The 23681-nt window shown below is 44.7% G+C and overlaps 1 protein-coding gene across 7 annotated transcripts in view; it reads left to right on the top strand.

Moving 5' to 3' along the window:
• The window catches only part of CACNA1I (calcium voltage-gated channel subunit alpha1 I), a 157467-nt gene that overhangs the window by 113697 nt on the left and 20089 nt on the right, over positions 1-23681 (top strand). For 5 of the 7 annotated variants that reach the window (XM_048928777.1, XM_048928787.1, XM_048928733.1 and 2 more), the window contains exons 9-24: positions 809-1130; positions 2490-2893; positions 10102-10253; positions 10838-11023; positions 11990-12107; positions 12581-12736; positions 13158-13248; positions 14919-15121; positions 16866-17282; positions 18132-18232; positions 19144-19267; positions 20094-20162; positions 21067-21251; positions 21576-21702; positions 22757-22882; positions 23335-23424. In XM_048928777.1, the coding sequence (XP_048784734.1) occupies positions 809-1130; positions 2490-2893; positions 10102-10253; positions 10838-11023; positions 11990-12107; positions 12581-12736; positions 13158-13248; positions 14919-15121; positions 16866-17282; positions 18132-18232; positions 19144-19267; positions 20094-20162; positions 21067-21251; positions 21576-21702; positions 22757-22882; positions 23335-23424 (2871 nt within the window). The remainder of the gene's footprint in view (positions 1-808; positions 1131-2489; positions 2894-10101; positions 10254-10837; positions 11024-11989; positions 12108-12580; positions 12737-13157; positions 13249-14918; positions 15122-16865; positions 17283-18131; positions 18233-19143; positions 19268-20093; positions 20163-21066; positions 21252-21575; positions 21703-22756; positions 22883-23334; positions 23425-23681) is intronic. The other 2 variants (XM_048928798.1, XM_048928766.1) reach the window with 1 other exon arrangement.

Genomic DNA, 23681 nt, shown 5'->3' with positions numbered 1-23681 from the left:
CCTAGTAGACTTTTGGCTTTCATGGGGAGAACAAGATCTTGGGCTTTTTATTTCTGAGAAACTGGGGAGTGGGCTGTGGTTGTTTTTGTGCAGTAAATGGAAAACTGAAAAAGACTGGAAGACAAATAAAATAATAGAAAATACATGCCTGGTAACAAAAGATTCAGAAGAATAGAAATCGAGGAAGGAAGTATTGTTTTGACAGACTGTTTGGTGTCCTTCTCAAAATCATTAGTTTTTGCAAACTTCTCTGGTTTCAAGAGCTCATTCATTTCAGCAAAGTTAATCTCCCTGTATAGTGAATTAAGGCGTAAATAACAGAAATAAATAAAATTCTCGAGAACACTGACATGTCTTCCAAGAGCTCAAAGCAATAAATGACAACACATGATTTTTCCAGTACTAAAAAAGTAAGCAGAGGAGAAAGCAAGCCAATACAATCCTCCATCTCCCACCTTCTGTTTAACACAAAGGAGAGGGAAAGAATAAGCCCAATTTTCATCAAATGCATTGTAGGTAAGTTCTAAGCGACTTGTGGAAGTTCCTAAAGCCCATCAGAAGAGCCAAAAATTGGGCTTCTGTTTGCTGAATTTCAGTTCAGAGATCTAAATTCTGCATGGAAGTGACACTGAGGGATCTCTCAAGACCAAGCTCTGCCAGTCCTGACTCCCTCTGAAATCCCATCTCTATAACAGACTGGTGTTAGCTCTTGTTCCTGTTCTCCTGCCTTGCCTCTCCCTTCTTTCCTCCTCCTACATGTTCTTCTTCACACTAACATTACCTGTCACTCTTTCTCCATTGCTCCTAGGTGGGCTCCTTCTTCATGATCAATCTGTGTCTGGTGGTCATTGCCACACAGTTCTCAGAAACCAAGCAGCGGGAGCACCAGCTTATGCAGGAGCAGCGGGCCCGGTACCTCTCCTCCAGCACCGTTGCCAGCTACATGGAGCCCGGAGACTGCTATGAGGAGATCTTCCAGTATGTCTGCCACATCATGCGCAAAGCCAAACGCCGCACCCTTGGGCTGTACAACAGCATACAGAGCCGGCGCCAGGGCCACGTGGAGCCGAGTGATGCCCAACGAGGTGCCAACAGGAAAAAACAGAGGCACTACAGTAAGGATTGCACGGGTAAATCTGAAAATGTCAATAGTGGAAATGGGTGTGTAACTGGGAGCATCTCCATCTGCTGTATTTCCAAAGGACTTTGGTCTACAAAGCATAGAGTTAGAATTAATGCTGATAATTGAGCTTGAGGTCATGGGTAGTGCACCAGACCAGTAAGATGGGATTGACCAGCAAGAGTGGGAATGGAAACAGATGATCAATCAGAAATGCTGGAAACACAGACCTGAAACCATAATGGACAACATTAAAGGCACTGACTGAGGCTTGGAAAGGGCTCCAGGTCTGGAAGGGCAGCAGAATGATCACAGCCAGGGAGAGAGATGTATTAGGGGAGTATGAAGGAGTGTGACTAAGGATTGTACTGAGTGACACAGCATGTCTCCCAGAGCTCTCCTCCAAAAGTGAGTTTACAGGTGAGAAGTAAAGGCAGTAGAATTGCAGTAATGTCCCCTGAGCCAAGGGAGAAGAGCATTACTGAAGTCAGTTTGATGCGCTAGGGCAATGGAGACAATTTCTCTTGATGGGAGCACATCCTGTTGTGTAAAATTAGACATGAGATACCATTTAAATTGGATTCCTGGCCTGAAAAGTGACTGTAAAAATGGTATTATAGAGTTAGTATTAACTGCCTGCTGATACCTATCGTAAGAAATTCTCTCAGTTAACAAGCGAAAAGATGGATTTTCCTTCAACTAGTCTTGCATGCTCAGTCTTTCATTTTCTTTACCTGCTAGGAAGAAGGTTTCTGCAGTTAATGAATTAATTGATTAATCCCTCCAGTGTCTGTTTGATCTTCCAGGAACAACTGGAGGTTTGAGGAACTTGGTTTTCTCACTGAAGTCAGCAAATTGTTCTCATTCAGAGTGCACTGACTATCAGGAGGAACCGTTCTCATATTGGTTTTTCTGGCTTCTTGAAATACTTTGCTAACATAGTGTCCCTCACTTAGAGAGTTGAGTTCAGCACGTGGACTCTTGGACCCCACTTGCAACTGTTTAGGCCAATTGCAGCCCTCTTGATAATTTTTCCCTCAGTTCTCACTTAATTTAAATATCTAAATCTCTGGCTATGATTCCTGCATCAGACAAAACAGTTCTTCATGAACCCCCACTGAGCCTAATCACTGGCAGATGAGCAGTACCATGCCTTCTGGTGACAAAGCCAGTCAGTGTAAAACACCCAGCGGCAGTGGCTTTTATTGCTGCCCTTGAGATGATTTGCCAGTGTTTAGTCATCCTTACAGCTAAAAAAGCCCAGTTACAGAGTCTAAATAACTAGAAGCCAAAAACATACCCAGCTTGGATGCATTTTTTTGGAGGGAACAAAGCTTTCTCCTTTAAGCGCAATCATTTATCTCCCCAGGAATTTGCCAACAGCACAATCCTCTTGACTGCCCTCCTCAAGGCTTGGTCCAGCCCATTGCTGTGACAGCAACCTCTGATCTCACCAACTGCCCCCGATGCCATAGGGGGGAACATGACACATCCCGAAGGCTGTCTGTCCTGGACAGCGCTGACTCAGACCAGGAAGATGGAGGAGACAGTGAAGCAGAGGGAGAAGGCTGCAGAGGTGACCAGAGTGCCTCAGTGCTGGAGAAAGAGGAAGAAGAAGTGGAAGAAGGTGGGAAGATGAAGCTCTGTAGTGACATGTGGCGGGAAGTTAGGGTGAAGCTTCGAGGGATCGTGGACAGCAAGTACTTCAACCGTGGGATCATGATCGCGATCCTTGTGAACACTATCAGCATGGGCATTGAGCACCACGAGCAGGTAGGTTGTGCAGAATGGACATTGGGAGACAGAGGGTCATGCTTGGGGTTAAGGTCTGGCCAAGCAGCAGCAAAATCTGCTAGAGATAGAGACTGAGTAATTTGTACCTCAGGACATAGCAGGATCTTTTCCTGCCTATCCCTGCACCTAATCACTTTCACTGTCTCCGAGCGTTTTCTTCCCAGTTTCTTTCATTCTCTCTTTTTTTCCTTCTCCCTTCTTACTTCTATCCCTCTATTTTTCTTTTTCTCTCTGTCTTTTCTCTCCATCTGCTTCTCTCTCCTTCACCCTTGCCTCTTCCATCTTCCTCATCTCTCTCTCTCATTTCTCTCTTCATTAGCTTACTGAATCCTTAGTCTATTTGGTTAATTTAATGTGCTCTCTCGGGATGTCACAGGCACTTCACCAGCATCTCAATTCAAATCCATCAGCTTGCTAGCCCTTCCAGCTTAATTAAGGGATGCCTGAGCACTGTCTAACTGCACAAGAAGGCACCACCTCCCACCTCCAGTCATTTTGGGGGCTCATATGGCTTGAGCCTTTCCTTTACTCTGACAGCAAGAAGTGATAGATAAGTCAAGGCATAGATAGCACGTGTGATGACAGTTCTGCTTTTCATGCCAATAGTTTGCAGGCATCTCTGAGTCAGCAGTGCACTTTATCGTAATGACAGACTTGTGAGATGGAGAAGGATGGTGTGCCCTCATTTTATAGCTGGGAAACAGAAGCTATGTCTATCCTGTGATGTACAGAGCAAGCTTGAGAGGGTATTAAGTGTACCCATGGCCTTGCATCTGCATTGCTGGCTGACAGTTCTATTGCACGTTGAGTTAAAGGACAGATATACATCTGTCCTTCAAATCCGTGCTGCTGGTCTAATTGTGGCCATGATTGACCCCACTTGTCTGCCAAGATCACAAGAAATAAGAGATTTGCCCACAGCAGAGATGCTAACTGCATCAGGGAATTTTGCAGCCAAGGCAAATTTTAGCCACAAATACAATCTTAGGAAGCAAAGAAACAGACAGTGAGAGTGGTTTAAGCAGGCACTTAGACTTTCCCTGTTCTCTATCAGGGTGGAGATACCATGGAATCATAGAATCATAAAGGTTGGAAAAGACCTCTAAGATCATCTAGTTCAATATCCTGAGCCCCAGAGTATATGAATTTCCCTGTTTGAGGCAACGCAGGGGCTGAGCCACTATTTGAAGCCTCAGATGCCTGGATCCCACCCACACTGCAAGCATTAGACCATTTTAGAAAACTCAGCTGATTTCTGATACAAGGATGGGAAATCTTAATTTGATCACAGACTGCAAAACTGCTCGGGATGCCCCGGTACAGAAAAATACTTTTGGAAGCTCAGAGAAGGGGAATGAAGAAGAGACCGGAGAGGCTGATTCATGAAAACAGATAAAAAAGAGCCATGTATTTATCACGTAGCAGAGAGATGACTAAGGGTTGAAGCCTAGCACAATGTGAAAACTGCCCACTGATGTTTTGAAGATGCAGGCACCAAGCAGAGAGAGGCACTGTTCATTTAGTGTTATTGGAGATAGCAAGATATAAGAGTTCAGCTGAAGAATATTTGAACCGGAGGTAGAGAATTCACTCTGACTATTGTGTGTGCAGATTTAAGCTCTTCTGGGCCACCTCTGCTGTGTTTGTACAGCCCTCGGCAGCGCAGGATCTGCCTGCAGCCTCATGGTTTCTGGTTGCAGGTTATTAATGACACATCCTTAAGATTATGCTATCACTTTTTATCTAGAAGTATCTAGGAAGAGCTCACAGTCCTGTGGGCTGCTTCTAGTATTAAAAAAAAAGTTGACTGTATTGATCGTAACTGAAAAATGTGGTGCAGCTCTTTATTTAAAATGTGTGCATTGAGTTCTGTTTACCTAGCACAAGATTATTTTAAAAAGAATATTTAGCTTCTGACATGAATTCCAGGTCTTTTTCTGTCAGAAGTTACCTCAAAACCACATAAGCATGTACATATTTCCCTTTGCTCTTCCATGTTTCTCAAGCACTGCTGTTGGTATATCTCAATCTGATGCTTCACTGCCTCCTTTTCCTTCCTTCTGTTCTCTTTTTTCCTGTTGCTTTCTTTCATAGAAAAATATATTTTCACAGAAAAATATTCAGCAAAACCCCTCTGCTTATAGAGATCTGTGATTTGCAGCTTGTCACCATCCTATGGCTGAAGTGGTTTTTGTTGCTTCAGCTACTTTATCATGTGAATCTCCCCCAGATGAGAACTAATGGAAATAAAGACCCTTCAAGCTTAGACTTTCTGGTGCATAAGAGATCACAGTCCCAGACTCTTGCTAGGGACACACCTGTCTGGGAAAGAGGATGTGTGAAAGTATTGTAGGTTTGAGTGGTCTGGTTCATCAGCTTTGTGTTGCTCTGGTTGTTCACGGACTATACAGATGAGGTGGCCCAGCGATGAAGAACGTCCTTCCAGTACTTGAAAACAGCTCATAAGCAAGGGGGGGGACCAACTTTTTGGACTTCTTGAATGGGCAGATAGTGATAGGACAAGGGGGAATGGCTTTAAACTAAAAGAGGGAGATTGAGGTCAGATGTTAGGAAGAAATTCTCTACTCAGAGGGTGGTGAGGCAGTGGTACAGGCTGCCCAGAGAGCTGTGGGTGCCCCATCCCTGGAGGTTCAAGGCCAGGTTGGATGCGGCCCTGGGCAGCCTAGAGAGCTGGTGGGTGGAACTGGGTGGACACTGAGGTCCCTTCCATCCCAATGATTCTGTGATCCACAAACCACCAGGTTAATGGGGGAGACTGCAGGAGCTGGGCAGAGGGGTCAGGATCAGAAACACAGGTGTCTTGAGGACTGAGCCAATGTGCACATCTAACTTTTGATTCCTGAGCCTTGATCAGCAGAAAGAAGAATACAAATTGGAATTATCTGTTTGTTTGTTTTGAGTGAGGGATGTTTGAACCAGACGACCTCTAGAAGTGTCTTGCAACTTCCACCATTCTGCAATTCTGTTACAGTTTTTTTATATATATATATTTACAGAGTGCTTTTACTCTGTTTTGTTTTGGCTTGGTCTGGTGGTTGTTTTTGTTTGTTTTGCTTTGTCTGTTTGTTTTATGCCAGGAAACTTAACCTCAGCATCCAAATCACCTTAAAATTGGGCTCATCCATCAAGTCTTTTCTGTCATTCTGCTTGTGTGGCCAAGGCACCTTCCTATCTCCTTATACATTTCTTGTGAGGGAAATCAACAAACTGCATTGCTATGACTCATTCTTAATCCTTAAGCTTATCACAAGTTATCACTTGTAAACAGATTAGTTTATACAAATCCATCAGTGTGCATTATAACATACAATACCCTTAGTATTAGGTCGTCAGATATTGCTGGGACATGGCACAGGCAAAAATCCATCATTTCAAGCATAGTCCTGCTTGAGATACTTTTTGCAGTTCTTCAGATCTGCTTCTGCTCGGAAGAATTGCTTTTTAAAATCTGGTGTAGAAAATCAAGACATTAGCTGCTTGTGACTGTCCAGAAGGATCCTTTAAATAGCCTTAATTTTTGTTGGTATTCTCAGAGGATCTGGTGCAGCTCGCTTTTCTCCTTATTCAGCACAAGGATGAAAGGCTGTTCCCAGCTGTATGTCTCAGGCTCCTTTCTCATATATTTCTTTAAGCCTGTTGGACTTGCACATCTTTGCCATTAGTAGCCATTAAGACAATTACAGAGAAACTTGATTTCCCTCCTGTTGTGTCAACTTCCAGTATTCCTTTGTGCATCAGAGCAATACTTTATGAGGTGTGGATCAGGAAACTATCACTTGTTTTCCAGTTAAACCAGCCTCATGTACTGACACCTTCATATCCTTTAGCCTGCATGATTTCCCTTTATACCAGCATTTATTGGATCCACTACTTCATATTTTACACTTATTGCTTCTCTTTTTGCTATTTGCTGCTTGTCAGAAACATTCAGCAAGTGTCCAAGCCAGCTCATCATGCTGACATTTAGTAAATGACGGAACAGTCTCTCCAGGGTGCTGGATGAAGCCACATCACTTCAGTCTTGTAAAACTAGGGAATAACAAAATATTATGAAATTCTATCTGGTTGTGGGGTGGTGATAGGGAAAGTAAAAGCTAGCCGGTATGTTTCATAGCTGATTTATGTGACTCTTCTCATCATCAGAAATGGACAGAATGGGGAGATCTGTGTATGTATTTTTCTCTCTCATGTTCTCAAAGGCGGTGACATGCAGGTGGAGTTTGGTAGGGCTGGATTACATAGATCACATCAATTACTCTTTTGTTTTTAGGACAGTTGCCAATTTATTCCTGGGTAGAATAAACTCTTGCAGGGTGGTCTGCATGTTCTCAGCCTTTCCCATAATGTACACCTTTCTGGCTGCTGTCAGATAATGACATTTTTCTCCTGTTTTTTCCTGTCCACTTGCCCTCTTCATCAAGTTCACATTTCTCTGTCCAGAGTCTCCCACTTCAGCAGCATCCACTGTCATTCTTGACCATGCTGACCTAGATGTGAAAGCATACCTGCGCAGAACGCAGCCCCAGCTCCTAGCTGATGGCTTTTTCACTCTGCCTATTTATCTCTATCTCTAGAAATGGCTGCAGTGCAGGATCTGCCTGTCGCCTGTGTGTGTGTTGCCTTGTGCCTCTCCAGCTGGCTCTTCTCACTTTTTCCCTTCTTTTTCCTGAGTGCCTTTCTTTTGTGTTGCTCTTCCCTCCCTAGCTGGTATTACTTTCCTACTTTGTTTTTAACAGCGTCTTCTTTCCTTCTTTTTGGAGCCCATTATGCTATTTTTTTCCTTCTCATTTTGTAGTTTCTTTTTGCTGCCTGTGTCTCTCTTTCCTTTCTTTTCCTGCCCTGTTCTTCCTGCGCCTCTATCTAGGAAGGATGCTTTTCTGGGTCTGATTGATAGCCCATTAGAAGAAAGATTAACAGGTGGAGACTTGACTAGAGAAACAGATGTCAGGGAGGGAAGGAGAGACGGGAGAACAGGTGACCTTTTCCGTAAGTGAGATGCAAGCATGGCTTTTCAAACATCAATTGCTCCCTACGACAGCACAGGAGAGAAAGCATGGACAGCAGAGAAGGATAATCCACCATTGTAGCCTGTTGCTTTTTCGCATTCCTCATTCTCACCGACATAATCAGGCTGAAATTGGCATCTCTGCTTAGCATATGGGCCTCATGTTCCCAGCTGGTGTCATTACTGCCTGGCTCTCGGTAAAGTGATCTTCATCTCTCCCTTCCCTTGCGCACTTGTTCATTCTTCCTCTCTCATCATTCTTATCTCCCTTCCTCTCTTCTTCATTTTCATGATGGTTTTGTTATTCAAATGTAATTATGGGTATAAATTGAGCTATCTCCTTTTTTTTTTTTCTTTTTCTTTTTTTTTTTTTTTTAAAGAAATGGAATATTTCAATTAAATCTGCACTGAAGAGTGCATGAAATTACCAATGGATGCAGGGTAGACACAATATCACTGTGAGAAGCACTTTCCAATCTATTTATTCGTATGGGAGAAGAACAGAGAGATTTAGGGTTCTGGGGGGTCCTCCCTGAGCAATCTCCATATTTTGGGGGAGGTTCTGACCCAAAACCAGAAGGTGATGATTAAAACAGTGTCCTGATGTCCAGGCATAGCTCAGACCACTGTGAAGAAGGAGATCAGTCTTTGGCCACGATTTTAGCATGGAGAAGTGTAGATGTTGGACTTAGTGACATGGTCTAAAGCAGTCCCAGGCACAGGTTGATAGTAGGACTAGATGATCTTAATGGTCTTTCCAACCTTAATGATTCTATGATTTTATGATAACAAAACAGAGAGAGACTTCTGTTCGCTACCACAGAGGCATGGATCTTGGGTTCAGTGGCATTGTAGGTTAACATCAAATATGTAACCTTCTATGGGCTGTGCAAGACCTGCCCCAAGGTAAACATGGAAAATCGGACCAGAGGAGCTCTCAGGAGGAGTTCAGACCTCAGCTTTTGCTGAGAGGTGCTTTTTCTATCCCAAATTCAGCATAGGGAATGCCTTTATTTCACACAGCAGGACAGCAACAACGTGGCGTCCCTCTTGAATGGCATCGATGCAGACTCTGTCTCCTAAAACAGTATTTCACCATTGCTGAGGAAACGCTGTAGAACCTTTGCTGAACTTGTCAGTGAAGTTTCCAGGGCTGCACACGGTGAAGAAAAAGTCATTAATTCAGAAAACAAAAGAAGGAGTAATTTAATTTGCTCAGACTTGTTTCACTGATGGAGTCATTAAAACACTCTTCTCCCTTATGCACAAACACATCATTCTCTGCTGGAGGAGAATGTTTCACAAGGGCTGAAAGAAGTGTCAGAGATCCATCAGAAGAAAATGCCTGGGGTAGGGGTAGGGACAGGTTATGTGTTTTTGTTTTGGTTTGTTTTTTCTTTTCCTTTCTCTTTTTTCAACACAGTAATTTTGTGTCATCTCTGAAGATTTCTATCATGTACATCCGTTTTTCTCCTCTTACACTCTCTCTTTTCCTCATTTTGTCTTGCTGTTCCTATCCCTTATAGGTAGGTGTTAGCACTGTGGGCCTTGCTCTTACTCATACAGTTTGATATTCACTTTGGTAATTATTGAAACAAGACCAGGAAACTAATACATACCAAGGATTTAATGGGGAGCTAGGGGAGAGAAGATGAGGAAGGAAAAGGAAAAAAACAGTGGAAAAGGGACAGTGAGGTTTAGAGGAGAATGGGAAACTGTGTTCTGACATTCAACTATTTAAAAAAAATTTAAAAAAAAATAAATGTGCCACATATGCAGAAAGCTTTGATGGAAGAGACCAACTACAGATCAGCCACTTTTGCCCTGCTTTAAAAATACCAGAGTTCTTTTCACACAGTGACACAGCCTTTAATCAGGGCTTAGAATAGGATGTGGAAGAAGTTGGTTCATGTGAATGGCTGCATAGTTCCCTAACTGCTGCAAACTAATTTGTTAGGGACATAATATCTGTGATGAGGGTAGTAAATGTGGGAAAGAATTGGAACAGAAAGGTGACTCTGCCCAGCCTCACTTCTATCTTACTCATGGCTCTTCACAATTCACTACCGAGCCTGTCCCCTGGGAATGGGAATGGTGGCATTTTATTTACCACAGTTTCAGGGCTCTTTCAGTTCTGACTCTGAATTTGCCTTCTCCCCAGCCAGAGGAACTGACCAACATCTTGGAGATCAGCAACGTTGTCTTTACAAGCATGTTTGCCTTGGAGATGATCCTGAAACTTGCTGCTTTTGGTCTGTTTGATTACCTTCGCAACCCCTACAATATCTTTGACAGTATCATCGTCATCATCAGGTGATAAGGGGTCTTGGGTATCAACTGAAATACATATAGTAGAGAGCACCACAAAGTTTGCATGTTTTCATGTGCCTTTTCAAAAAAAAAAGTTAGAAGCTTTAACAGAAAAATAAGGGCATGAGCTGATACATAAGGCAAAGGATTGAGAGACTGTATTCCCAATACTTTTGACAATTCTGAGTGCTTCTGTCCCTCACTTTTACTTATGTTGGATGGAAGCCATCATGATTGTGTTGCAAGTCCACAACAAATATTGGTTGCAAAATATCTCCCAGACTACATAAATGAAGGATATTACAGAAGTTTAATGTGTGGTGGAAGGACCTGTCTTGCTGGGTCTTAGTTCTGAAATCCTTCCCTCATTCGAGAAAGTAGAAATGCCGCTTTCTACACATAAGTGCAAACCTGTAGTATATATTTCTAATTATATGTTGTTCAAACAAATTTTCCCTCTGACCTGCATGCACATGCTGCCAATGCCGAGCTGATAACTTGGATCAGAATTGTTATTCTCTCCCTGCTGTTTGTTCACTTCTTCTTCATTTTGTTCCTCTTGCTCCCTGGGCCTTTCTTGGCCATAGCATCTGGGAGATCATTGGTCAGTCGGATGGGGGCCTCTCAGTGCTGAGGACATTCCGTCTCCTGCGTGTGCTGAAATTGGTACGTTTCATGCCTGCATTGCGCCGCCAGCTCGTGGTGCTGATGAAGACTATGGACAACGTAGCCACCTTCTGCATGCTTCTCATGCTTTTCATCTTCATTTTCAGGTGAGGAGGCAGTTGCCTTGCAGTGTTTTGAGGAGGCACTGCACAGTTCATTTTGCTGTGAACATCAGTGTGTGAGCGCGTGGCTCATCTTGTCTATGGCTCTAGGCTTGGGGAGCATTGGCAGACATTTGCTCAAGAGGTTGAGGCTCTTGCTCTTCTAAATTGGTTTCAGTAGCTGAAGACTTGTTATGGTGAGGTGGAGAAATGCTGCCACCAAATATGTGTGCTGAACGTAATGTCCCATTGCAGGACAGGTGATGTCTCTTGGCAATCACTAGTATCCGTAGGAAGACCTCAGCCTGTAAGCTGATTGGCAGAAGGGTTAGAGGAAGCACCCAAGAAAATCTGTCAGTGGACTTTATGGATGCACTAGTAGGGAGATGAAGACAAATGAGAATGATGGAGAAAGCAGGTCTGAAGGCGTTAAATGGGCTCTGAGGCGGTGCAGATATGAAGTGAGGTTTTGTGATAAACTATAGGGTTGCAACACAACCTAGCTCCTTCTTTATGGATAAGTCCCAGTGGTCTGTTTGTGTTGTTCTAATACCTGTGTGCTACGTAAGAAAGAAGGGCCTATAAGAAAGAATGAGATAGACTCTTTAGCAAGGTCTGTTGGGATAGGACAAGGGCAATTGCTTTCAAACTAAAAAATGGCAGATTTAGATTGGATATGAGGAAAAAACGTTTTTTTATAATGTTGGTGAAGCACTGGGACATGTTGCCTAGAGAGGTGGTGGATGCCCCATCCCTGGAGACATCCAAGGTCAGATTAGAGGGGCTCTGAGCAATCTGATCAGCTGTAGATGTCCCTGTTCATTGCCGGGGATTTGGACTAGATGGCCTTTAAGGGTCTGTTCCATCTCAAATAATTCTATGATTAATTGCCATGGAGTGTCACTCGGACAAGTTGATTGTGATGGCAGAGATATTTAAATTTGGCACCAATTCCTATTCCTGTCCCAACAGTATCTTGGGAATGCACATCTTTGGTTGCAAGTTCAGCCTGAGGACGGATACAGGTGATACAGTTCCTGATCGGAAAAATTTTGACTCCCTGCTGTGGGCCATTGTCACTGTCTTCCAGGTGAGCTTACTTTGTTTTTCATGGGTGGAAAAAGCAATCACCAGGATCATGAGGTTTTTTTTCTCATTGTGGATTATTCCTTAATTTCTGATGGCACTGAAGGCTTTAGTATGCGACATCAAAGGAAGGGCAATTGTATATTGTAACTTAGTGACTGGTGTCTCTCAGACAGAGAGGCTCCTTCCTTCCTAATAGGAAGTTTGCAAAGGTCAGTTCTGTTGGAGCAACAAAACCTGTGTTTAAAACTCACCCGTAACATGGCTGCCCTCATATTTGTTCTTGTTTGTTTTTGCTCAGCTAGCATTACTGGGGCAGTATCAGTATACTGGGCAATAGCAATGGGCAGTAGCTGTGTGATTATGGGGAGGTTAAAAGGCCTAATGTGCTCTAAAGTGTATGCTTCCAGTGTCCTTTTTGGGAATCCTCTTTGTGTTCTTCCTTCATGTTAACATAATTTCTGCTCCTGGTTGCAGATATTAACCCAGGAGGACTGGAATGTTGTGCTCTATAATGGCATGGCCTCCACGTCACCATGGGCATCCCTTTACTTTGTGGCTCTTATGACATTTGGCAATTACGTGCTCTTCAATCTGCTAGTGGCCATCCTCGTGGAGGGGTTTCAGGCTGAGGTAAGTCATCAACAATGCTAATCCCATGGAGAGAAGGAGGAGAGGTGCTTAAAAGGGACCTCTGAGATATTTGGCAAGTACTGGAGTGAAGGACTCCCAAAGTATCACACCTCTGCTGTTCTCCTTCTTAAGTTCAGGGTGGGCTTCTTTAAAAAAACAGATGACAGTATTAATCCTTGTAGTGAAAGAGAGAAACTGTCCAGAAGGGAATTCACAATTTCCATCTCATGCTACACCAGCTACAGTGGGTCCTTTCCACCTCCTAAAGCAAGAATGCAGTGTCTCAGCCATCACAGGTCATGCTGGACTCCCTGGTGGTCATGGTAATGCATGACTGGCAAGGAAGATTGGCAACAATGAAATACAAGAAAAAGTGGCCTTTTCTGTTTGAGTTCCTATTTTCTTGATTTGTGTGTTACAGGGTGATGCCAACCGATCATACTCAGAAGAAGATCAGAGTTCATCAAACATGGAAGAGTTAGATCAGTTCCAAGAGATCCAGGAGGGCTCAGGTATGATAGCTCAAACTATCTCATTTGCCCATATCCCATTGCTGCTTAGTAGGAAGTCTGAAAGCAGATTTGGCAGAAAATTGGCTCCCACCTCCAAGGCAGACCTTACTTTCATTTTGAACTTAATGTTTGTGGTGTTACATGTGGAAATTTTGGAGCTGCACTGGCATCCTGAGAAAAGTGACAGCTAAAGGGAGCAGTTTTTGAGTGCCTAAAAACAGCAAAGAGGAGTGAGAAGATGGCACTCCTGCTCAGCTTTGGGGGCACCATTTCAGGAACACCACGTCCAAATCTGGAGGCCCCATTTGGAGAGGGGATACCAACACATTAAAAAGGATTCAGGCGAATCTGGAAGCCCTGCCTCATAGTGTGAGGCTAATGAAGCTTAGAGAAACTAGAGAAGTAACTTGATCACATACTCTGTAAATGCCGGCCATAAGGAGAGATTTTTGATGGTAGATGGCTCTTTAATTGAGCAGAAAAAAGCATAATGAGATTGTAAAGGTTGGAAGCTGAAGCTAGACAAACTCAGACTGCAAAAAGCCACATATTTTTAAGGAAGGATAATTAACTGTTGGATCAGTCTACCCACAAACTGCTGGGTAAGTTTTCCACCCCTTGAATACTGCAGGTCTTTCTGCAAAAGGTATTATACTTCAGGCAGGACTTGGTGGCAGGGAGCAGCAAGAGTATGAATAGTGAGTCAGGAGCTGGGGGAAGCAACCAAGTTGGCAGGACAGGAACCACATCAACAAAGGCATAAGACTTGGACATGTGAGCATGGCAGGTCTGCTGATGGTATCTGGATTCTAATAGTGGTTCACAGTCTGCCATGCAAGTCAACAGGGAGTCAACAAGCTCAATCAGCAAGACAAGGTCGGCATCCATAAGGTGTAAGGATGGGCAGAAGCATATTCACAGCATAACCCAGGCAAGGATCATAGGCATGGGTCTGAGCTTGAATGTATCTTCTGTGGTGAGGAGCAGTGACTCCAGGCTTGCTTGTCACAGCCTATTCTCACAATTTAGATTTTTTCATAGCAGTATGATCCTGAGTTGCATAGCTACACTGTGCCAGGGCTTATCTTGAGTGTAGGCAGCTAAAATCCTAGAAGGGCAGAAAGAAGAAAGGTTGCAGAGTCTGTTGGCGTACTCACAACAGTGACGCTGAGTGCAGGCAATGGTATGTGACCTCCATTATGCAATAGGTCAAACAAAAATGATTGCTCCAGTCCTTTCAGGTGTTAAAAGCCAGCATCCCATCCTTTCCATCCATCTTGACAAATGTCAGTGGTTTTTCACAGCAGCAAACACAGCCCTCAAAGATGCCCTGAATCTTCATGGTCAATGATCAGTCGTTTGAAGAGGCCCAGTGTAGGACAGGCTGTTTTGTTCTGCCTTTCTTCCTGACCAGCACTCTGCTCAACCATCTAGCCTCCAGGAGAGCCACAGCCAGTTTTGGAGACTGAAGAGAACATTTCAGAGTTTTGCTAGATTGCATTATTTTTGCCATTGCACTCTAAATCGAAAGGAATGAATGATGACTGATGCTAAACGGTTAACATGCTGTTAGCTGCTAACATGCTCAGCAGTTTGGATGTTGAAACAATCACTGGGTGGTGAGGAACCAACCTCCTTCTTTTTCCCTCTTTTTCCATCTTTCCATCCAGATCCCAAGCTTTGTGCAATTTCTGTGACACCAAATGGCCACTTGGACCCATCCCTGCCCTCTTCCAATGCCCCAGTGGCTGCTGGGGGAGTTTCCAACTCCTCACGCAACTCCCTGCAGCCTGACCAGATCCGTGTTGCTGTTGGCTCCCGGAAGAGCAGTGTGATGTCCCTGGGGAGAATGACTTATGATCAGCGATCTTTGGTGAGTGACTGAGTAGGAACATCTGTCATGCCCTTCTTTTGAAGTGCAAGGGCCTTTCTCTCATCATCTGTTGGATTACTACGAAGAATTGCATTGCTGCTATAAGCTTGTAATACAACCTCATTGCCTGCCCATAGGAAGACAGTTCACATAATTCATCTGTATTTCCAGATTAGATCAGTCAGTCAATCATAGAATGGCTTGGGTTGGAAAGGACCTCAAAGACCATCTAGTTCCAAGCCCCTTGCCATGGGCAGGGTTGCCAGCCTCTTGATTAGATTGCCCAGGACCCCATCCAATCTGGCCTTGAACACCTTCAGGGATGAGGCGTCCAGAAGTTCTCTGGGCAGCCTGTGCCACTGCTTCACCAACCTCTGAGTGATCTATTGACCTTATTGACCTGTATTTGCAGGTTATTGATCAGTATTCCATTGAGTGTAGGTTACAGCTTTTATATTCTTCTGGTGAGAGATGGGGAACACCATGGGGACAGAGCTTTTCTTTTAGGGAGACCAGGCTCTGGGCAAGCTGATCTAGCTGCGGATGTGTCTAAAGGAGAGCCCTAGGAAAGAAGGGAACAGGCTCTTTCATAGGGTTTGTTGTGATAGGACAAGGCAAAATGGTTTCAAACTAAAATACAGGAGATTTAGGTTAGATATAAAGAAAAAGACTTTTACAGTGAGGGTGGTGAGGCACTGGAACAGGTTGCCCAGAGACATGGTGGATGTCCTGCCCTTGGAGACTTTCAAGACTAGGCTAGCCAGGTTGTAGGCAACGTGATCTAGCTATGGATGTCTCCGTTCTTTGCAAGATACTTGGTCTAGATGACCTTTAAATATCCCTTCCAACTATAACGATTCCAGAATTCTATGATTCTGTGATTCTATGTTTTGTCCTCTTGCTCAGTACAAAAAGTCATGCCCTGAGTGAGCTGAAAGCATAGAAAGGTCCAGGTGCTGCCAGAACTTCAGAGTCCCATAATGGATGCATTTTCTGGAACCTTTTGTTACAATGAATAGAGAAATCTTGGCTTGGAACTTACTCATATCAGGTCCTGCTGTCCCCCAGTGCTTCTCCAAACACTACTAACTGTCCAGTCAACACATCTCAAACCTGCCCACCTTGTAACATAAGCTTCTGTGACCCCTACACACTACCACACATGGGTTTTGAAGGAGGTGCATTGATAGTGGAAGCATTCATGCCCCTGTTATTTCTAAAAAGGGAGAGCTGACAGCTGTGTACTACATGGTAACTTGCTGATGTTGTTGAACTAGACTGCAACCAACAAGCCTGTTTCTCTCATTTCTTCTTTTTATGAAGACTGTGCTCAAAGGTGTTATGTCAGATTATCCATCTCCCTGTACCTTGTGTTATTCTTTACCCTAGGGCTGTGTAAAATGCTGCCAATCAGATTTTTTGAAATCTTTATTCTTGCTTTGTGCTGATATAAGTAACAACATCAGGCATCTGGCCTTTGGCTTTATTATTTACCTTCCCTTTAAGTGCCTTGCGCACAGATGGTGCTATAAAGTGATCACAGCCAACACCCCTGCTAGCTCATTATTAATTTGTTGTGAGATTTATACCAATTACAGCTACATTCCCACTATGCATCTTCTTTGAGGGGTAAAAAAGGGTGCACATGGCTTAGGACCCCTGGGGGGATATCTGATGTCTGCCACAAAGCAGTGCCTTCCCTCGCTAATTCTGTGTGGCTGAGTCCCAACCCACTCTCTTACAGTCCAGCTCTCGCAGTTCCCACTACGGTGCCTGGGGCCGCAGTGGGGCCTGGGGGAGCCGTCGTTCCAGCTGGAACAGCCTGGCACGAGGACACAGCCTGAAGCACAAACCTCCCTCTGCTGAGCATGAGTCCCTCCTGTCCGGGGAGAGGCACAGGGCAGGAGATAGGGAGCTGGATGGAGCAGAGAGAGTGTTTCACCACCGCCGGACACTCTCTCTGGACAACAAAGACTCCTGTGACCTACTAGAGTTGGCCTCCATCCCATCTGGCCACAGAGGGACCTGTAGGCCAGGGACAACATCAGGGGGCAGTGAACATCAAGACTGCAACGGCAAAATGCCCAGTATTGCGAAAGAGATCTTCCCAAAAATGAACAACCGCAAGGAACGGGGAGAGGATGATGAAGAGATAGACTACGTAAGTACTTGGTGTGGGGAGCCTGGGGTTACAATGCAGTGCTGTGGGAAACCCCAACTCTGTCCTCAAGTTTCAGTCTCCCTGCCATATGGATGGGAGAGCTTGAAGAAGTGCTGTAAGTACAGGTGGAGGATGTCACTGAATGTAGGTGGGTCCAGACAAGCCCACACTGCATTGTCAGGCTGCCCACAAGGCAGTTGTGCAGATAGATGGTGGGAAGAGAGTAGAGATGATGCATAGGCATTTGAGGGCTGTTATTTCAGAGTACTGCAGCCAGTGGTTGTCACAGGTTAGAAAAGGTCAGGCTTTGTGAAAAGGAAGAGCTTTGCTTTGGAAATAGATGCATAAAAGACAAGGCAAGTGTGTTTTTCTGTGCCAGCCTGGGAGACCGCCATACCCTATCTGTGAGCATATCAAAGGGTGGAAGACAGTGCATATGAAATTAAATCAACTCTGAGTCCAAGTGCCAGCAGAAGACTATTCTGTCCTTGCCTCTTATTCAGCTGAGGTATTGAGGAAACATCATACTGATGTAATAGAGCCAGTGAACGTATTTTGGGCAACATCCACCTGTAGATAGGAGACCAGCAGTTTTTTTTTTTAATGATGCGAGGAGGAAATGTGAAGGTGAGAGGTGAACAGGACCTGGCAAAGAAGTACTACCTCCTCTATAGTGTCTTGTTGTTCTTTGGGTCCATTCCCTCATCCAGGTGCTAAAGAAAGGCAGGTAGCACACGTGGGGAGGAACACCTGATAGTGGTACTTGGGGATCACATGAGAAAGTGAGAGTGCCTCTGTTAGGCAACGAGAAGTCAACCAGTGACACTTGCTTCTCCTGCATCCCTCCAGAGCCTGTGTTTTCGCATCCGGAAGATGATGGAAGTCTATAAGCCAGACTGGTGTGAGTTACGGGAAGACTGGTCCATATATCTCTTCTCTCCACAAAACAGGTTTGTGCAGTTTTTTCCATAAAAGGGTTGAGAAGATGGGACAGATTTTGTTGCTGTGCCATTTGCTTTCCCTGAGCTGGACGTTAGATTGTAACTTTGAACTCAGCATCCGGGAATGTATTTCTTCTTCCTCGTCTCTCCTTCTACAGTCAAACAACATTTCTCTTCCTTGATTCTGCAGAGAAGAGGGAGGACGAGAATCCTAAATGCCTATTGTGTTTTTCCTTCCCTTCGGAACATCCTGTTTTTCTTTTGTGTAACTATAAATATTTATAGCAAAGTGAGGCAGGGAATACTGACATTAAACCAAAAAGGAGAAGGAATATATTATTAATGAGTCCATAACACAGATATTTTCTCCCTTGGTACCAGGACATCCTCTCCATTCCATTTTCAGTCCTACTGCCAACTTATCAGCAATATCACACCCTTTAGGGCAACATTAGAAATCTTTTTGCTGGAAAAGAAAAATAACAGCAGCAACAACAAACAAACACACATATAAAAACAAAACAAAAAAAAACCCACACGTATTTAGAGATATATTCTTCCCACTTAGAGGGTCTTCCCACCAGGAGAAAATGCCCACATACCCCAGCCAACAGCATTCTTACCAATGTGCCATCACCTCTTGAGGAGTAGGGAATTTTGTTACAGCCCATGGAGGAGAACTCTTTGCTCCATGTGATACCTGGACACTCTGTCTTTCAGAGCAGGCAGAGTTGTGTTCTCCATAACAGCCAAATTACCTGCCCCTCCTCAGCTTTCAAGATGTGGCCTCATTGTCCTAGTGTGAATCTGGAAGGGTTTGCTACACCAGAAACTCATTATCGAGCACTCAATTTTCCATGCTTCTAGCTTCTAACCTCTCTCTGCCCAAGGTACAGTTACCTACTGGAACTCTTTTGCAGGTTTCGCCTCCTCTGCCAAACCATCATTGCTCACAAACTCTTTGACTACGTTGTGTTGGCCTTCATCTTCCTGAATTGCATCACCATTGCACTGGAGAGACCACAGATTGAACACAGAAGCACGGTGAGCACTGTTTCCTCCCATCTACCTTTTAACACAATGTCTGACAGAGGTGTGTAGGCACTCCTGGTACTATAATGGCCTTTGGACATAACTTAACATTAAACATAACTCCATCTATTCAAATGTCCATGCATTAGCTATTTACATCATATATTCTTCCCCTGCAGGGTCTTATAATGTGTCAATCTCCTTTATAATAGGGTAATCCAAGTTTGCTCCCTTCTAGGGAGTGATGGAGTCCCATGGTTAAGAGATGGTTTGCCAAATGGTCAGGGATTGGGAAATAAAAGAAGTACCTTTCACGTGCAGTATGTCATCATGTATGCTGCTTTTGAGCTATTTTGGAGATGGCTCAGACTAGCGTGTCAAAAAGGAGACTGAGCAGACAAGTGACTTCTTTTGCATCTCTTCCTTAGTTGACCCTTCAACTCTGTGGTACTTACACACCCTTCAGCAGTCAGTCAGTGTTCAGCAGCTCTTAGGAAAGGAGTCCCAGGGCAGCGCAGTACATCAGGACTGAGCAGCACGGTAGAGTGAGGCAGCAAGCACCTAGGAACCAGATTTGTATTTTGCATTGCAAATCCTATTCACAAGAGCTGTATGGCATCCTGTGCCAGCTGTGGTGTGGGGTAGAGCTGAGGCTTGCGAGCCCAAAGCTGTCAGTGCTGACCTTTGCCAGGAGTGCTTCTTTTATTCTTCCAACCTTCAGACCCTTCACAGGAAAGAAAAAGATATCAAGTTCACCACAGGGGCCTCATGGAATAACAAGAAGTCAAGATACATTTAAAGCCATTCTCTCTCTCGTTTTTGTTTTTTTTTTTTCTAGGAGAGAATCTTTCTCACTGTGTCCAACTACATTTTCACAGCAATTTTTGTAGCTGAGATGACACTGAAGGTAAGTTAATGGAAATGAATGGCTCAGAGCCTCTCTCTCCAGTGTCAGGAATACCATGGCTCATGTTTGCTCGGCACTTTTCCAAAATCTCTCATTTTTTTCGATGTCCCAGTCCTTCTCCCTGCTTTGGTAAAGGGGAGTTAAGTCCACTCTGGGTGTGCATGGAGGAGATGCTTAACCTGAGCTTTAAAACCAAAGGGATCTAGGTGTCTGGGAGGAATAGCTAGACTCCAGCTATGGATTCTGTAATAATATCAAAAATCCATTCCCTTCCTCCTGGAGCAAGAGAGGGAGTAATTACAATGATATTAATGAATTGCCATTAGCTGAGATAATTATTCAATAGGTGTCACTGCAACAATAGAGAAATCTGGCCAATCCGCTTGTGGTGAGGAAAGAGACTAAATAATGGGGAAAGTAAGTCTCAAAACTATAAGTCTGACACAGAACTCCCTAAAATTCATTCCTAAACTACTGGTGTGATTTTTAGAGTGTTTCAGGAGCCAGAGTATGGGTTTTAGTTCCTGGTTCTAGCTCTTAAAACGAAATTAATCTCTGTACTGGGAGGTATGTGATATTGGAACATCCTCTACAGAGTTCTGTTGCTCAGGGATGCAAGAAGAGGTGAGAAGACACCATGGCAATCGTAGTGAAATGCTACTCCAGAGTTTGGCCTTGTTTTTTCTAGTGTTTGGTGCCACCACTTTGGACGTTTTCCTTCATAACCTTCCATTCAAAAGGAAAAGGTGATGAGACTGATTATAGGATTCAGAATGAGTCCTTGCTGCTCCATTAGGAGCAAGGAGGGGATAAGCATTCAACAGTCTTCCCCTCTTCTGTGGATGTCCTCTATCAAGCAACATGGAGGACCAATTTAGACCCCATCCTCTTCCTTCTCTTGCAGGTGGTCTCTCTAGGCCTGTATTTTGGGGATCAAGCTTATCTCCGCAGCAGCTGGAATGTCCTGGATGGCTTCTTGGTCTTCGTGTCTCTCATCGACATTGTGGTCTCAGTGGCTTCTGCTGGTGGTGCCAAAATCCTAGGGGTGCTGCGGGTCCTCCGGCTACTGCGCACCTTACGGCCACTCCGGTCAGAGTCCTACCACGTTCTGTTCTATTCCTCCTTCTTACTGGTCCCCCCAGGAAGGGTCCTGGATTCAGACCCCACTGTAATGGTCAAAGGGTGGTCTTTGACAATCCACAGACCTTAGTCGTATGGCTCTGACCATGGAGATATTTCATCAGACATCCAACCCATGGGATGAAAGAGGATTTGGAGCCCTGGTAGGAGTGTTTCCCCATGACAGGCCACTGCACAGGGAGAGCAGGGGCCCTCTGCTGCTGAAAATGCTCATCTGTGGCCAAACACTCCTGCTCTGTCTGTCTGTCACTCTTCCCTTTTCTTTCCTTCCAGAGTCATCAGCCGAGCCCCTGGCCTCAAACTGGTGGTGGAGACACTTATTTCTTCCCTCAAGCCCATAGGAAACATTGTCCTCATCTGCTGCGCTTTCTTCATCATCTTTGGCATCCTGGGTGTACAGGTAGGATTCCTATTGCCCTCAAACAGCCCTGGTACTCCCATACCTACCATGGGCACCTGTACCCCCAGCTACAACAGGCACAGCAAACTGAACAGGAAGAGCAGGCAAGCTGGGAAACTTCTGCAGCTGCTCAGCCCCATGAGATGTCTCCCTCTGAAGTGTCCCCATGGCCTTTGGCAAGTGCTTCCAGCTCTTCAACGAGTGCAAACATTGCTGAATGTGCAAGACAGGAGTTAATGCTTGTGCATGCCTGGCAGGATCGGGTCAGGGTTTGGGTCAGTGTTACAGGAAGAGCCCAGAGCTGGCTCACTGGACACATCCATGCCACACAGCAAGGACAAGCAGCTCCATTCCTACTTGCAGGAACTCTGCCTCCAGCCAGCTCCATTCCTCCCTCTTGCTATCAACCCTAAGTCCACCCACATCCTCCTTTTATTTTTTTATTTAATTCTCTTTATTTTTGGTGAGAGGAGCGAGGGTGTGGGCGTTACTTACATCTCAGGGAATGCGCTATACTTAGTCTGCTCTTATGCATCTGTACAAATGCACAATCCAGTACCTTCCATATGGAGAAGGGAGCCCTGGGCAGAGAGATAGAGCAGTGCAGCTTTGCGAAAAAAAATAGTATCTGAGAAGCAGGGGATGTATTTTCTGGTTCTTTACCCACAGATGATTTTCTTTCCCATCAGCTTTCTTGGTAACTGGGAGACAGGGAGGGGTGATTGCTCTTAGTGGCTGAATAGAAGATTATCAGGCTAATGGCTTTAATTGGATCCCCAGAATACTGCCCTAACAGCTGTCAGATGGCAAGGACTTACAGTCACTTCTGCCTGGAGCAGTACAGTAAGATGAAAAGCCAGATGTGAATTTGCAGGATTGGCCCTATCTCCTTACCAATGTATCAACCAGTGCTGTATAATGCACTGGTGTTCCCTCATACCTCTCCTCGAGGGAACCCTGCAGCCCACCTACTTCATTGGGAGCTTCTGCACATCCCAGATGTATGGTGAGCCCTGGAGGGAAAGGAACTGATGGAGTTGCTCCCCTTCCACAGCTCTTCAAGGGCAAGTTCTACCACTGCCTAGGGGTTGACATCAGGAACATCACCAACCGGTCTGACTGCATGGCCGCCAACTACAAGTGGGTGCACCACAAGTACAACTTCGACAACCTGGGACAGGTGAGTGTGCCTGCAGCCCACATCTCTGATGGGAACTCAGCTCTCCTCCTATATGTACCTCTCTGAGTGCCTGAAAAGCCTGATCTTAGGGCTAGGAAAAGCAGTTATTTGGTACATGTATCCATGTAGAGCCTGTTGCTGGTGGTTTAGTAACAGGATGATGTGTACAGGTAGTGGGGAAAGAAAAGGGTGGCAGCAGAGAGCTTGATTTTATTGTTTAGCTCATGCTGTGAAGCAGATGTTCTTCATGACCTCTCCCCTCTGGTTGATGTGGCTTCCTATCCCTTCTCCGCCCCCCTCTTCCTCACTGAAAGGAGCAGGTTTTGATATGTGCAGAGACACGGGCAGAAAGAGTACTTCAACACTGTGTGTGTTAGAGCGTAAAAACTCGCTTATTTTTCCCAGTCTGCCAGATGCACCTGCTCCACATCTGCTTTGCTTTTTTATTGCAGGCCCTGATGTCTCTCTTTGTTCTGGCTTCCAAGGATGGCTGGGTCAATATTATGTATAATGGACTAGATGCTGTGGCTGTTGACCAGCAGGTATGAACACATCCTTGCAAAAAGACCTTTTCCACTTTCTGCAGCTAGTAGCTTGTAAGGTGAGAGTGTACTCTAATATCCTGCTTTGGACACCTCCCTCTAGCCAGGTTCTCCTTTTAGGGCCCTTCTCAATCCCTCGCTCTTCCCATTGCAAGTGGTCCAGGCTGTGCCAAGTCCATGCAGTGAAGTGCAGCTGTGACTGTAATGGCCTCAAGTTGGATGTCAGGAAAAATTTCTTTTCATAAAGACCAGTGCTG

This window comes from Lagopus muta, chromosome 1 (assembly GCF_023343835.1).
Source record: "Lagopus muta isolate bLagMut1 chromosome 1, bLagMut1 primary, whole genome shotgun sequence".
NCBI classification, from domain to species: Eukaryota; Metazoa; Chordata; class Aves; order Galliformes; family Phasianidae; genus Lagopus; species Lagopus muta.
The sequence above is the reverse complement of the archived record's forward strand: the minus strand, read 5'-3'. Positions and strand labels throughout refer to the sequence as shown.